This window comes from Crinia signifera, chromosome 2 (assembly GCF_055691185.1).
Source record: "Crinia signifera chromosome 2, ASM5569118v1, whole genome shotgun sequence".
In the NCBI taxonomy this organism is placed as follows: Eukaryota; Metazoa; Chordata; class Amphibia; order Anura; family Myobatrachidae; genus Crinia; species Crinia signifera.
The window spans coordinates 149,153,035-149,167,572 of NC_139218.1; the positions used below are offsets into that span (position 1 = coordinate 149,153,035).

The 14,538-nt window shown below is 38.7% G+C and overlaps 1 protein-coding gene across 1 annotated transcript in view; it reads left to right on the forward strand.

Annotated features, from left to right (window-relative positions):
• Positions 1-740: 740 nt before the first annotated feature.
• HNF1B (HNF1 homeobox B) overlaps positions 741-14,538 on the forward strand; it is a 62,393-nt gene continuing 48,595 nt past the window's right edge. The window contains exon 1 of the mRNA XM_083173097.1: positions 741-1,276. Coding sequence (XP_083029223.1) covers positions 939-1,276 — 338 coding nt within the window. The 5' untranslated portion in view covers positions 741-938. The remainder of the gene's footprint in view (positions 1,277-14,538) is intronic.

Genomic DNA, 14,538 nt, shown 5'->3' on the forward strand with positions numbered 1-14,538 from the left:
ACACTCTATTTACCCCCCCCCCCCCCAAAAAAAAATAATAAAAAAAAATAAACACTATTTAAATAAAGAGAACAAAACACAAACTACTAGTTACCGACCCCGGTGATCATATTTTGGGAGTATCTATGCTTGATGTGATTATAATAGACAGGAGTGGCAGGGGAGACCGGCCAGAAAAAAGGAGTGTGGGAGCTGCCTCCGGGACAGTGAGCAGCAGACCCAAGCATTCATCGATAGTAATGTTACAGTACCTTGTATATTCTGCATCATTTTTTACCGATTATTATTGGAGCTTAAACACCCCTAGAAAAGCATTTACACAATATACAGTAAAATGTATGTAAATATATTCCCATTCACCCATCAAATCAGTGCAGACCAATACAGCAGGATAAAGATATTCCCTGATTTAGACAATTCCCCAGAACGCTGCTATGTATCACACCCGCAATAGTGTAAGGGAATGGGTACAGCGTTACAGTACATCCCTGCTGTCACCTGCGCACAAACTGCATTTGCTTGTGCACCTAAGGGAGGGAAAACGTTTCCTATCTGCTGGGATAGCCGTGAATAAAGCTGTTTCTCTCATTTTGCACTTGGTGGCTTCTTGCTTAACAAGTCCAAAGTTCAAGCAAAGTTTGAGCGATAAACAGAGCCAATAAATGCTTGTGTTGTCACCAGCATAAGCAGGGAACCTGAGGCCAGCCTCCATTCTCCTCCTCTCGCTGCACCCTGCATGATCCTGTTGCCGGCCCACTCATTTGCATGTGTTATATTGCCCCATGAAGGGGAGCATGGCTAGTTAGAAGGAGCAGGCCCTTTCTAGGAGGTTTCTCTGCATTTTCTGTAGGCACCCACAGAACAGGTGTTGTGCCAAGGGGAATTTTTATTTATTTATTTCTCTTCATTTCCCCCCCTCCCTCCCCTATCCTTGTAAAATGGTTTCCAAATTATCCTCTCTGCAGCAGGAACTACTCAATGCTCTCCTAAATTCTGGAATAACCAAAGACGTCCTGATCCAAGCCCTGGAAGATATTATTCCCACACCCAGCTTTGGGGTGAAGCTGGAAAACATGCACATGTCTCCCGTGCACGATCCTGACACCAAGCCCGTCTTCCACACACTGACTAATGGGCACCACAAGGGCAAGCTGTCCGGGGACGAGGGCTCGGAGGATGGGGAGGATTTTGACACCCCACCAATTCTTAAGGAACTTCAATCTCTGAACACAGAGGAGGCGGCCGAGCAGAGAGCAGAAGTGGACAGGATGCTAAGGTGAGGAGGGATACTTGGCAATTATCACAATTATTGTTGGGGAAAAAGTTTTAGTAATAATTCACACTTGTTTTGATACTCAAGTGCCTGCTATAATGTAACTACAGCGGTGTGTGTTACTATAGTACAAACAGGGACATTGTATGGATTCATTCTAGATTCCACACGCATTTATATACATTGTATGAACTGTATATTAATGTAATACTACGATACTTACAATTACAATATTAGTAAAATAACAGTATTATGACTGCCCAGGTTACCGGCGTCTGATTTTATTGACATCAAATAAACTTTTTTTGGTTTCTATATTGTACCTTTATTAACCAAACATTTACCTCATTTGGCAGCATATTGATAATTAACAGTTGTCTACATTTTTGTGTGTAATTCCTATTTACTAGCAACACAGGGGGAGTTGTTGTAGAGATCGGTTAATATATGTTATTTATTTAAAATATATAGGCTTAATCTGCATAAAGAGATCATATCACTAATAGTATTATTATTAATACAAATAATAATAATAATAAAAAATCAAGCTTATACTGATAGCAGTAGTAGTAGTAGAAATATATGAAAATATTCTAAAAGGTATTTTCATTAGTAGTCTTCTATTAAAGTATTATATACTGCATTAGATTTCATGTATATATGTGTATATATATATATATATATATATATATACACACACACACACACACACACACACACACATACACACTTATAGCAGATGAATTCGCTTTAGGCATAAAGTAAGAGAAGTTGAAATAAAACTATAGATATATTTAATCTGTTGCTCATTACTGTATAATAGTCTGAATACAGTTCCAGGAATACCTGTTCTACTGTAAAACAAATATATATATATATATAGCTATACTATGGTATCCAATCATATATATATATATATATATATATATATATATATATATATATATATATATATATATATATATATATATATAAATATATAAATAAACACTTTCCTTTAAATATAACATGTAGTCACAATATGGTGCATACTTTAGAACGTATTCGTATTTGTGTAATTGTGTAAACAAGTAGAGAAAGTTCTATATTTAGTAGCTCCAGGTTCTGCAGGAATAGAAGTTCTCCAGCAGCAATAACTAGCTACAGTATACGTATAGGTAGCATTATTACGGTATTATTATTGTTGGTAACAAATAACACCCCAGCTGAATAAATAGTAGTAGTAGTAGTAGTAGTAGTAGTAGTAGTAGTAGAAATAGTAGTAGTAGTATCACTACTGTTATATTTATTTTGTAACGCCTCATATAATTAGTTATACACTAAATAATCTTTGTGTATATATTTGTTTTTATATATTACTAAAGTTAACACAGTACTGGTATAAAGTTGTTCGTTCATTGTGATTATATAGGATAATATTCGTTAGTAAAACAGTATCTATGCTTAGTAAAAGGAAGATTCAATAAAATAAAAAAAAGCAGCAACAGATGAATCAGGTTTTGTTGAGTTTTATAGTTGCTTTTTTAAATATGATCTCAGTGTTTACGATGTGACTGGGGACGTGAGAAGCAAGATGTGGCAAATGTACAAATTAACTGGTTTTAGCTTTTAAAAATAAACACTGCGCTTTACAATAATCTGTTTATCAGCATTAATAAACATGTGTGCAAATAATACTTCCCAACTACATAACAGCATGGACCATGCAGTTCATTTTCAGAGCACATAAATCAAAAGATTCGAGGTAGAAGATTACTCATGTAATCTAGTTTAGGATTCGGCTTCTCATTCACTCCTACTTGTGGGGTGCTGAGTGAAACTATCACATCATAGCGGTGATTAATAGCGTTGGACATAGATACGTACATGCGCAATGCGCAGTTATGTGCTGGCTTCTTCTGTGCTATTCGGTAAGTGGGCTGTACGTCAGTTAGGCAGCGCACACACATAGGCTGCCTGGGTAACAAGTGCATTGGCTATGAAGCCGCAGTTGTGATATACATACTTAATGATAGTAACAAAAAATGATATATACTTTACTTTTTGTTTTGTTTTTGAACACTGGGGGCCCTTAGGAATCGTATGTTTTGTATTTACAGATCTTGGAGATTATATGCCTTCATTTTAGCCTGATAAGAGAAACGGTCATAAAAAATATTGATTAAAAAAAAGTAGCTCAGACATTAAGAGGTTAATAACTGAGATTGCCATTACAGTGAGCACTTCAAAGAGCATTGCAGATTTTTTTTAATGTGAGCGTAACAAATATGAGTGTAGTCACACAAGAAGCACCTCCACTGCCAGGAGTCTGTTCTGACCATTATAACTAGTCATTGACCTTAAAAAATAGTCGTGCACTTGGAAGGAAATGTTTACTTTCTACATTTTGATTGGCACAATAATATGTTCTTTACTCAGTATATTGTATATGCAGATCTACCTCTTTGTTATTACATTTTAGGTTAATCAATCCAAAAATGTTACATTAAAAACTAAATATGGTAGGCTTATTGGTTCTTGTCAGACATGAACCCTAGTGTACATTTACATGTGGAAGGGATTATAGCCTGTGAACTCCCCTGGGGCAGGGACTGTTGTTAATGACACAATATGTAAAGCGCTGTGGAATATGTGTCCACTATATAAATAACTGGTAACAAATGATATTATTTTAAATGACATGCCCAGTTTTAATCATTAGTTTATTAATGTTAAGTCCTGTCACAATGTCATCTGGCATATCAACAGGAGCTATTTTAATATATATATATATATATATATATATATATATATATATATATATATATATATATATATATATATATAGATATATAATGCACTAAACATTGGCACTCACCTGTCCTAGTTTTTGGGTGCCCTATGGCTTGTGACCACATTTTTTAAACAGAAATTGTAGGGGCTCTGCACTCACTAAATTAACATATATTAATAATAATTTTATATATATATATATATATATATATGTATATTGTAAGCTTTCAGCAGGGCCCTCCTACCTCCAAGTCTGTCTGTTGTTACCCAGTTTGCTTTATCACTGTCTACAATGTAAAACACAACGGAAGCTGCTGCGCTATATAAGAAACTGTAAATAAATAAATATATAAATATACATTATATCTACTTTTTAAAGTGAGCTTGTCATATAAACTTTAAAGAGGTATGATTTTGTTATTTAAGTAAATCCCTGTTGCTTTTAGTTCATTTTGATAGGCAATCAGAATATGGTCCGCTGTAATGTACTGTGCTGTTTATTTGTTTCTTTATGCAAGCAACACATTACCATTTTCTTTTAAACCTTCAAGATGGAACAGTAAATATAGCAGAATAACACTTCCAGTTATTTTACCTTTTGGTCCAAAACAAGTTATTTATTTATTAATTAACAGTTTCTTATATAGTGCAGCATATTCCATTATGCTTTACAATATGAGAGTGATACAACAAACAGTATTTAGAGACAGTCAAAGGTATGAGGGCAATGTTCCCTCTAATTTTACAAAGGCTGTGTGCAGCTAAAGATTTTGGCTGTGCAACTTTGGAAGGAAATTTACATTTTTGTGCGTCACTTATATATAACTGGAAAATGACGTTCAGCATTTGTGTTAACTTTACTTCAAAATGATATTAAACATATAAACATTCAAAATACAGCACACAATGTAGTTAATGGGTGAAACACACATTAATTGAGTCCACAACTAGAGATATATTCTAAGAAAAGCACATGAGGAGAGGGGGCCCTACTCATTAGAGCTTATATTTTAGTAGACATTGCAGTATATATATATATATATATATATATATATATATATATATATATATATACTGGAGAAGGAGTCCGGCACTGCCCAGCTGCCAGGACAGCATTCACTTGCCTGCCCGGGTGCCCGTTCCATTGGAGAACCTCCCAAATAGACATACAGTGGAATAAGAAACGTCACTCCAGGACTTGCAAAGTAGTGAAAACTTTAGTGGTTGTCGGTCAATGCCGTTTTGAGTCTAGCTTGTCATCAGGACCCTAATGTCCTGATGACGAGCTATATATATATAGGCAAATGGGCTGCACTCTGGTGACTTGGAGAAAATAGAACACAGAATCCTGTTTAGTTCATCCTAAACAGGCTTCTGTGTTCTACTTTCTTCAAGTCACCAGAGTGCCGTCCATCTACCAACCTGACTGTTGGGAAGGGCCCCTGGTGCCACTACTGGATAACTGAACCATGTAGTGCCGGCCGCTACATGTAACAATAATAATAATAATACTTTTATTTATATGGTAATTTTCTCCCTCAGGACTCCAGCACTTTATAGACATTAGAAACAAGGTACATTGTGCAAAGGATTACAGCAAGTACAAAACCACACAGCAGTAATAAATAACAACAAAAACAGAGAGCATAATAAGCATAATGTAGGGTTTAGTGCAGACATTTTGCGTAATAACCTCCACGGGCTGTCTATTCCCCTCACAAAGGGTACCAAGTGAGGCAGCCATTTTGGGTGCACTACGCAGGATTTCCCTCAGTGAAATAGAGTATACCAAGAAGAAATGGGTGGTTTCAGCATGTTAATTATATGAGAAGGGTTCCAGCATCACAGTCAGGTCCATGTGGTTGTCATTCCATCCACGAGCAGACAAAGTGAGGCAGCCATGTTGCGCACACTACAGAATTTACACTCTGCGGGAAAAGCTATACATGGACCTATGGCACATAAAAGGAAACTGGCATATATGTTGTATGAGGACCCAAAGAGTGAACAGCAGATTCAACAGACAGTATACAAGCATAACATAAAGTAGAGAGGTAGTATATGGTATTTAAAAAAAAAACCAGCTAGGACCATTCTATATACAGAATATTTTTTTGCCATGTGTCTTATACATTTATAGGATAAATTCCTGCTACAAATTAATATGCCTAGAGTGGCCAAGTTCATTCAGTGTAGGGGAGCTTAAAAATATCTTCTCTGCTAAATATTTACTGCAAATTATATGGCAGTTGAGTCATGCTCATAAAGTTCTTTGATAGAGATGAATTTTTGAAGGCAAAAAAAAAAATAAAATAAATAAAGCCAATATACTAGTAATCTGCTTTTTTTGTGCAGTTGACGTAAGTCTACCCTTCTCCTCAGCAGATATACAACCAAGTTTGTATATTCTCCCCGTACTTGTGTGGGTTTCCTCTGGGTGCTCTGGTTTCCTCCCACAATCCAAAAATATACTGGTAGGTTATTTGGCTACTAACAAATTAACCCTAGAATGTCTGTGTGCGTGTACATGTGGTAGGGAATATAGATGGTAAACTCCACTGGGGCGGGACTGATGTGAATGTTCAAATATTCATTGTAAAGCGCTGTGGAATATGTGTGCACTATATAAGAAACTGTTAATAGATAAATAAATGTGCCACAGAATAATAGGCTCTAAAAACAACAACAAAAGAGGTTCATTTATGATTAAATATCCTAGCGCAACTCCTGGAAGATTGCACTGTAAACCGTGGTAAAGCACCAAGCCACCATAACATTCCACAGTCATTTTGTCTTTCACCATGGTAATTTGAAGCTTTTTTTGTATGGCCTTTCTGGAATCAAGTTCATACCACTGTCAAGTCCCTGCTGTCCAGCATTACTTTGTGTTTACCTTAGTATTACTGGGAGTGTTTAGTAAATAACCTCTTGAATAGGTGTTATATCTATGAATGACTCTGTGTATTTATTTAATTGGCATAAAAGAACCTATATGTGTTATAGTCTCTAAGCAGACCTTGACAAGCACATCCACCACTGGTGTTTCATCTGTTCACAACTAGTATTCAATGAAAGATTTTATTTTTAGGCAGAATAAAAATGTGACTCCCAGAATAAAAAACCTGTAAACCTTGGGGACAAATAACCAGAACTGAGAAAATTTACATTACTGTCACAATGTAAAAAACTATTATTGTACAAAATTAACTATGCATTGTTTTTTTTCTTTACACTAAGCAGGGCTGGCCAAACCGGTCCTCGAGATCTACCAATGGTCCACGTTTTCCAGGTTACCTAGCTGGTGCACAGCTGCAGTCATTACTAACTGTCACATTTTCAAACCAGCTGCATTCATTCCTACTATAGATCCACAGGTTGCGTAGAAAACATGCACTGCTGGTAGATCTTTAGGACAGGTTTGGCCACCCCTGATATAGAGCATGTTCTATATAGTTACTAGAAATATCAATCCATAGCCCCCTATGTAATTCTTGCTTTAAATGATATGTTTGTGATTCATATCATTATCATGTACAGGGGCGTAACTATAGCACCGCAGCCCCCGCCACCGCGGGGGGGCGCTGTGCATGTGGGGGCGCCGGGGGCTGCGGTGCTATAGTTAAACCCCCTCAATCCCCCGCAGCGCAGACTTACCTATCGCGCTGGTCCCGGCGGCTCCGTTCTTCTGCTGAGGACCACCAGAAAATGGCCGCCCCCATATAGCATACAGTTATCTGAAACTGTCTGCTGTATGGGGGCGGCCATTTTCTGGTGGTCCTCAGCAGAAGAACGGAGCCGCCGGGACCAGCGCGATAGGTAAGTCTGCGCTGCGGGAGATTGAGGGGGGGTTTGCATGGGCGGCGGGGTAATTGTGCTCGGCGGGGTAGGGGGGCTCGGCGGGGCGGCGAGGGGGGGGGGCGCCCCCCCACCTAACGGCGGGGGGGCGCCCAAAACGTAGCTACGCCACTGATCATGTATTATAAAGTTTATATCTATATAAAAAAAGTGAAAAATCCCATGTCGACCTTTTGAATGGCGACCTTCCCCGTGTCGACATAGTGCTTGTGTCGACATAACCCATGCCGACCTTCAGTCATGTCGACCTTCCTGCATGTTGACCTTCAATCATGTTGACCTTAATGCATGTCGATCTAATGCTTGTAGACCTAGCGATCGTATCCCTAATAAAGAGCTGTAGTTAATTAATTCTGATCTTAATTCATTGTACTGTTATTTCTTTTTTTTTTTTTTATGGGAAAAAGCAACATATTTCTTTAATAAACTGATAGCATTCATGAGGCACTCACTGTTTGGATGGTAGTGTTATTTATGACCTCCTGGCGAATATTGCCCCCATCTTTTATTTACAGTATGATAGAGGTCTGAGGAATGTCCCTCTGTAGAGCATGGATGAGCGCACACATATGCAGGACGTCATAAAGTACACATTGTTGCTAGACTGGCATTAGGTTTCCAGCAGTAACCTGTCTGCTCAGGATGCTCTTGCTATGTGCGGTACTTTTACATAAATGTTGTAATAATGATTCATTTGTCAGTGGGACAAACCGGTGGAATGGCATACAGCAGTGTTTCATAAACCTGGTGCTCATGAAACCCTAAAAGTACATGTTTTCCAGATCATCTAGCTAAAGCATAGACGTGTTATTTGACTATCAGACTAGATCTGCAGGTGGTATTAATTAATCCCTAGGATACCTTGAAAACATGCTCTATTTAGCCAGGTACACACTATGGCCCTTATTCTGAATCGGACGGTACGGCTAGGGTTACCACCTAGTCCCTTTAATTCCGGACACATATTAATTACACAGGTTCTGTGGCTGGCTGACTTCAAGACTCCACTTCACCTGATTTTAAACTGCCACAGAACCTGTGTAATTAACATGTGTCCGGAATTAAAGGGACTAGGTGGTAACCCTAGGTACGGCCCGCGTGCGGCCGTACCGCCGATGTTTTTAGTCTGCACATGCGCAGAGGTCAATCTGCGCATGTGCAGCCCCATTCGCCGCAGACGTATTTCGTCCGCCGCAAAGGGGGCGTATAGGGGCGTGAGGGGCTTCATACCCTCATTTCCCTATGTATACGCCCCGCGTTTCATGGGCGTTCCCATGCAAACGCGGGGCGTATGCATGCTAATCAGGGTATGACGCCACTGATGGGGGCGGAAAGCTGACGTCGCCGGATGTCAGCTCTCAGCCCCCATACAAGCTATCACACGGACGATTGTCCGTGTGGTCTCAGCTTGCGGGAGCTGCTGTGGCGTGCGGCCCTGCCTTCGATGGTCGACGACCATCGAATGCAGGGGGCAGCTCCCACCATGGTGGAGGCGTACGCCCCACCATTTTTATGCGGATCGCCAGCCGTCCGTGTACGGACGGCCGTGGCGATCCGTCTCGTGGGCGGGGATTGGTTTGTGCGGCCGGAGCACCGTGTGCGGCTCCGGCCGCACCAACCAGAATAAGGGCCTATGTGATATATCATACAATATATTGTTCTGAAGCAGATCGGAATGATATATGGTACAAACAGGGGTTAGATTTGGGTGGGGTGTGTTCAACTGAACTCTAAATTGCAGTCTAAGAATAAAGCAGCCAGTATTTACCCTGCACAGAAACAAAATAACACCCACAAATGTAATTCTCTCTGCACATGTTACATCAGCCCCACCTGAAGTGCACATGGTTTTGTCCATTAAAGAAGGAATTTGTTTTTGCAAACCAACCTGAAATACCCCAAAAGTGTATAGCAGTGTGTACATTCAATCCATTATTGCCAGCAATTGCAGAAAAGTGTGTTCTGGGATTTAGTGAGATTGAAATGGCTGTCACATGGTTTATTACATCGCATAATGTGTACTCAACTTAAGACCAAATTTGAGGAACACTGGAAAACTTAAATTCAGTCATGGATTCAATCATCCATTTTTCGATTAGACAATCTTTTATTATGAGTAGGGGGCAGTTCAACAATTAGGTTGTCCAAATTAGCACTTTAATCGGGCCTACAGTACACACATAGCGATTTAGTCACAATATTTAGGCATGCAATATGACCACTTAAGGTTCCCTCCTTATAATGCTGTCCTGGCTGGGTTTTGTGCAGCTTAGCTTTCAGCTGTTTGTCTTGTCAAGTGGCTGTCTCTCTTCTGGATGCATGCATGCTTGGTCTTCCTCTGTGCTGCCTTGTGTTGGTACTTGTACTGTGAAGTATCTGTCTGACACCCGACCTGAATGTAGCCTTTGTCACACCTATTACTTTAGTCTTTAATGCTTTTGATTTTCTAAAATAAACCTTTTCAAGTTAAGGTAAGCATGTAAGTCTTCTAAGGTAACAAGGTATAACACTGAAATGCAAGCAAACACTGACCTCCTTCAGTAAACCTAGACAGGGACTGGATGCATTTATAGAGAATAAGCAATACTATATTGTCCCACTGGGACATCATTTACTAACTCACATTGTTTAGGATGAGAAATGTATTACTAACTCCGAACTAGACAATTGACCGATAAGCATGTGTCTACATATGCAGTGCTAAGATGTAGGATTCAGTCATACACCCAACTGACGTGTTTTACCACATTTTTCGTGAATTTAATATTTATTTGTTTTCTATAATTTATATGTTTTTATATATATATATATATATATATATATATATATATATATATTATTTATGTAGTAAGCCAATGTATTACAAGTATACAGAGTACATATTCAATACAGGCATACAAATTAAGGTACTTATGTAGTATCTGGGCTGCCGATTTCTAAATCGGGTCGAATCGGGCACATCGCATCGCATCGCATGCGACCATCGATGCGATGCGATGCGATGCGATGACCCGATTTTTCCATAGGAATCAATGTTAAAATGGACTGAGTCCATTTTAACATGGAATTCAATGGGAAAAAGGGGTCCTTTTCATACCCCTACTATCCAAGTGGGCATGGAGTTGGATATAAACCTGTGGCGAGCGTAGCGAGCCACCGAGCCCGAAGCGTGGCGAGCGAAGCGAGCCCCGCGAGGGGACGGTATTCTGCGTCCCCTCGCGGGGCTCGCTACGCTCGCCACGCTTCGGGCTCGGTGGCTCGCTACGCTCGCCACAGGTTTATATCCAACTCCATGCCCACTTGGATAGTAGGGGTATGAAAAGGACCCATTTTTCCATAGGAATCATTTTAACATTGATTCCTATGGAAAAATCGGGTCATCGCATCCGATATCGGATGCGATGCGATGCGATGCGATATCGCATCGCATCGCATCTGATTGTATGCCTTAACTTAAGGCATACAATCAAAAAATCGGCAGCCCAGATACTACATAAGTACCCAAATTAATATCTATATATATTACGTTATTAGAAATTGGGTTAAAATCACCGTGTGTGCCCCTATAGTGTACTCTACAAATATTTTCTCATTCTGGAAGTAGTTTTGTCTGCAATTATTTTTATCTATGTGGGTTCTGTTGAAATTGTGTTGTTTACTTATTATACTGCATTATTTTGTTTGGTCTTTCCACATGAAATCCAGTCATTAAAATTCTGTTTCTGTTGTGTTTTAAATTTACACAGCTTGGAAATGTATATTGTCATCACAGAACACTGAGTTAGTATCAGCAGAAGTATGTCATTTTGTATTGGTTAGTTCCCTTGCAGTGGATCAGGTCACCACCTCTCTACTGCTTGTTGACATTGCTAGGAGTAACAGGAGTCCAGAATAAGTTTCATTTATTCATACAGCACCTAAATATTCAGCACTTTACAGGGAATATTTAATCATTCGTATCACTCTCTGCCTCATTGGAGCCTACAGTCTAAATTGTCAACCACATGAACACTCGCATATACTAAGGTTAATTTTTGACAGAAGCCAATTAACCTAGGAGTAGGTTTTTGGAATGTGGGACGAAACCGGAGCACCCGGAAGAAACTCATGCAAGTGTATTGAGAACATGCAATTGGTACACAAGTGCGCAGGTCAGAATTTAACCATGGTGTAACCATGAGGTGACATGGTTCCTTCATGGGCCTGGCCACATTCTGTATTGTCTTTGGTGTTATATTTTATATAGTATTGTATGCCCTATAAAGCTCTATGTATTACTGTACATACAATACAGTACCAGAAACAAACTACAAAGCATATTAATGCTTATCTGGTAGCACATAGGGCCAGATGCATTAAGCCTGGCGTAGAGATAAAATGGAGATAAAGTAGAGATAAAGTGGAAGGAGATAATGCACCAGCCAATCAGCTGTGTTTGAAATATAACAGTTGGGAGATGATTGGCTGGTGCTTTATTTCCTTCCACTTTCTCTCCAGTTTATCTCTTCTCCAGGCTTAATACATCTGCCCCAGTATTAGTTACTGCTTCCATAGCAGTACCTGGTCTTATTTTTGTCTGTAATCCTTTTGGCGGTGATGCCCTCCGCAGATATATAAATTGGCAGTGGCAGGATTTTCGGTTAGATTCTTATGCAGCTCGGACAGCATTTAAAAAAAAAAGGAAAAGATCTTAAATAATGTTGATTTTTATTAAAATACCTCCTTTATGACATTACATTGAATTGTGAGGATCATTAAAGGGCTCCATATTGGATACGTGCAGTCACAATGTTGACTGTGACTTTGTAGATACTAGAATGATGACATGGGAAATATACTATTTACAGTAGTTTAACTGTGCGGGTATTAAAACTTTAACCTGTTCAAGGGCGTATTTATAAATTTAGAGATATATATAATAAAAAAAATAGTACATTTCATATACCAAATAATAAAGAACACTTAAGAATTCTATATAAATAATATGAAACAATTACATGCTTTTGGTACACACTGAAATTTAACATTTTCCACAAATGTAGAAAGGGCATCTGTCAGAATTTATGTAATAGTATCCTGGAGAATTATTAGGATCCATTTTTTGGTATAATGTCCAACTTGTTCAGGTACAACCTTCTGCTTACTGGAAAATGGAGTGCAATCGAATAGTAATATTTTAGGTTTTTTTTGAGCGTAGTGAGAAATCATCCTATTGCATATATCAACTCTCCCCCATAAACTTTTTGTATTGGATGTCTGCAAGTGGCCTTGTTACTTGGACACACTCCTTTCGACAATGTTTTGTGGTTCTATTCCTGCATATGTAGAGATTATACAGATTTGTCATTTCATATCTTTGCTTGTGCTGCGGCATGGCATGTAAGCCATGGAAAAGGGGCCCATTTGGCATGGGTGTAGAAATTCACATGATGTGCGAAGTTAAGAGCAACAACGTATTATCTGCCGACTGTAGAATTGACACGTTGTAGGCTTATTCAATGTTTGATTCTGACTGTCAGAATGTTCCAGACACTCGGAATCATGGCCAGTATTCATCTATCAGTTCAACTATCAGTATTCAATGTTCAAAATACTGTCAGAAGCATTCCAGCTGTCAGAATACACGTGGATTGTCAAAATCCACGAGTATTTGGTGGGAAACTGAGGCGGATTCAACAATCCAGGGGGCGTTTTGGACCATGCAGATTCGTCCTGGAAAAAAAGAGTGCACTTAAGTTTCCTTACATGCCTAATTCATATGCAGGGATCATACTTCTTTCAGCTAGTGTTAAGCAGGTTCACCTGCAAACCCGAGATTTCACAAGAGCATGCTTCCGTTTCTGTTCATATAGTTCGTAAACTATTTTTTAATAATGAACATAAGAACATGTGTTTCAAATTATTATTGTTATTATTATTAATAATATTAATAATAAAGTTAATATTTGTATTACTATTATTACAGTTTTATTTCTTTTCGTTTCTATTTAAATAGATTTATAGCAATATTTTGTTAGACACTTAAGCCCCCCATCCACTACACAGACATATCCATAGCTGTAAATCTCTTCAGATTTCCCTTGAACTCTCCCAGGAAACTGATCTGTACGTGGCTAAATTTTCACAATATTCACTTCAGATACAGCTGATCAATTCTATGATAAACCCCTGACAGCTTCAGATCAGAACTTTGGTGCAGCATGTAGGTTTTTTTTTTTGTCAGATGGATCTCAGTTGCACATCTGATCTGAGGGAGCTCAGATTCAGATTTGGCCTATTTAGTATTTTCTTCATTTCGGTCTGTCAGATTCATCTGAATCTGAATAAAACATACCAAATCTGACTAATGGGTTACATGTAATAAAGTGCTGTTTTTAAAAATGTCTGAATTTGGCTGTCATTCTGCACCTTCAGCGAACTCGGACACTAATACATAGGCCCCTTTTTGTGACTCCAACACCAGTTTATGTAATCTTATGCCATTTTGGTCAAAATGTTATTATTATTATTTTATTTATAAGGTGCCACAAGTGTTTTGCAGCACCGTACAAAGGAACAGTACAGGGAGACAAAACTTACAGTAAATAAATAACAAAAATAGATTACAGGTAAAATGAATGCCACAGTTCAATACACAT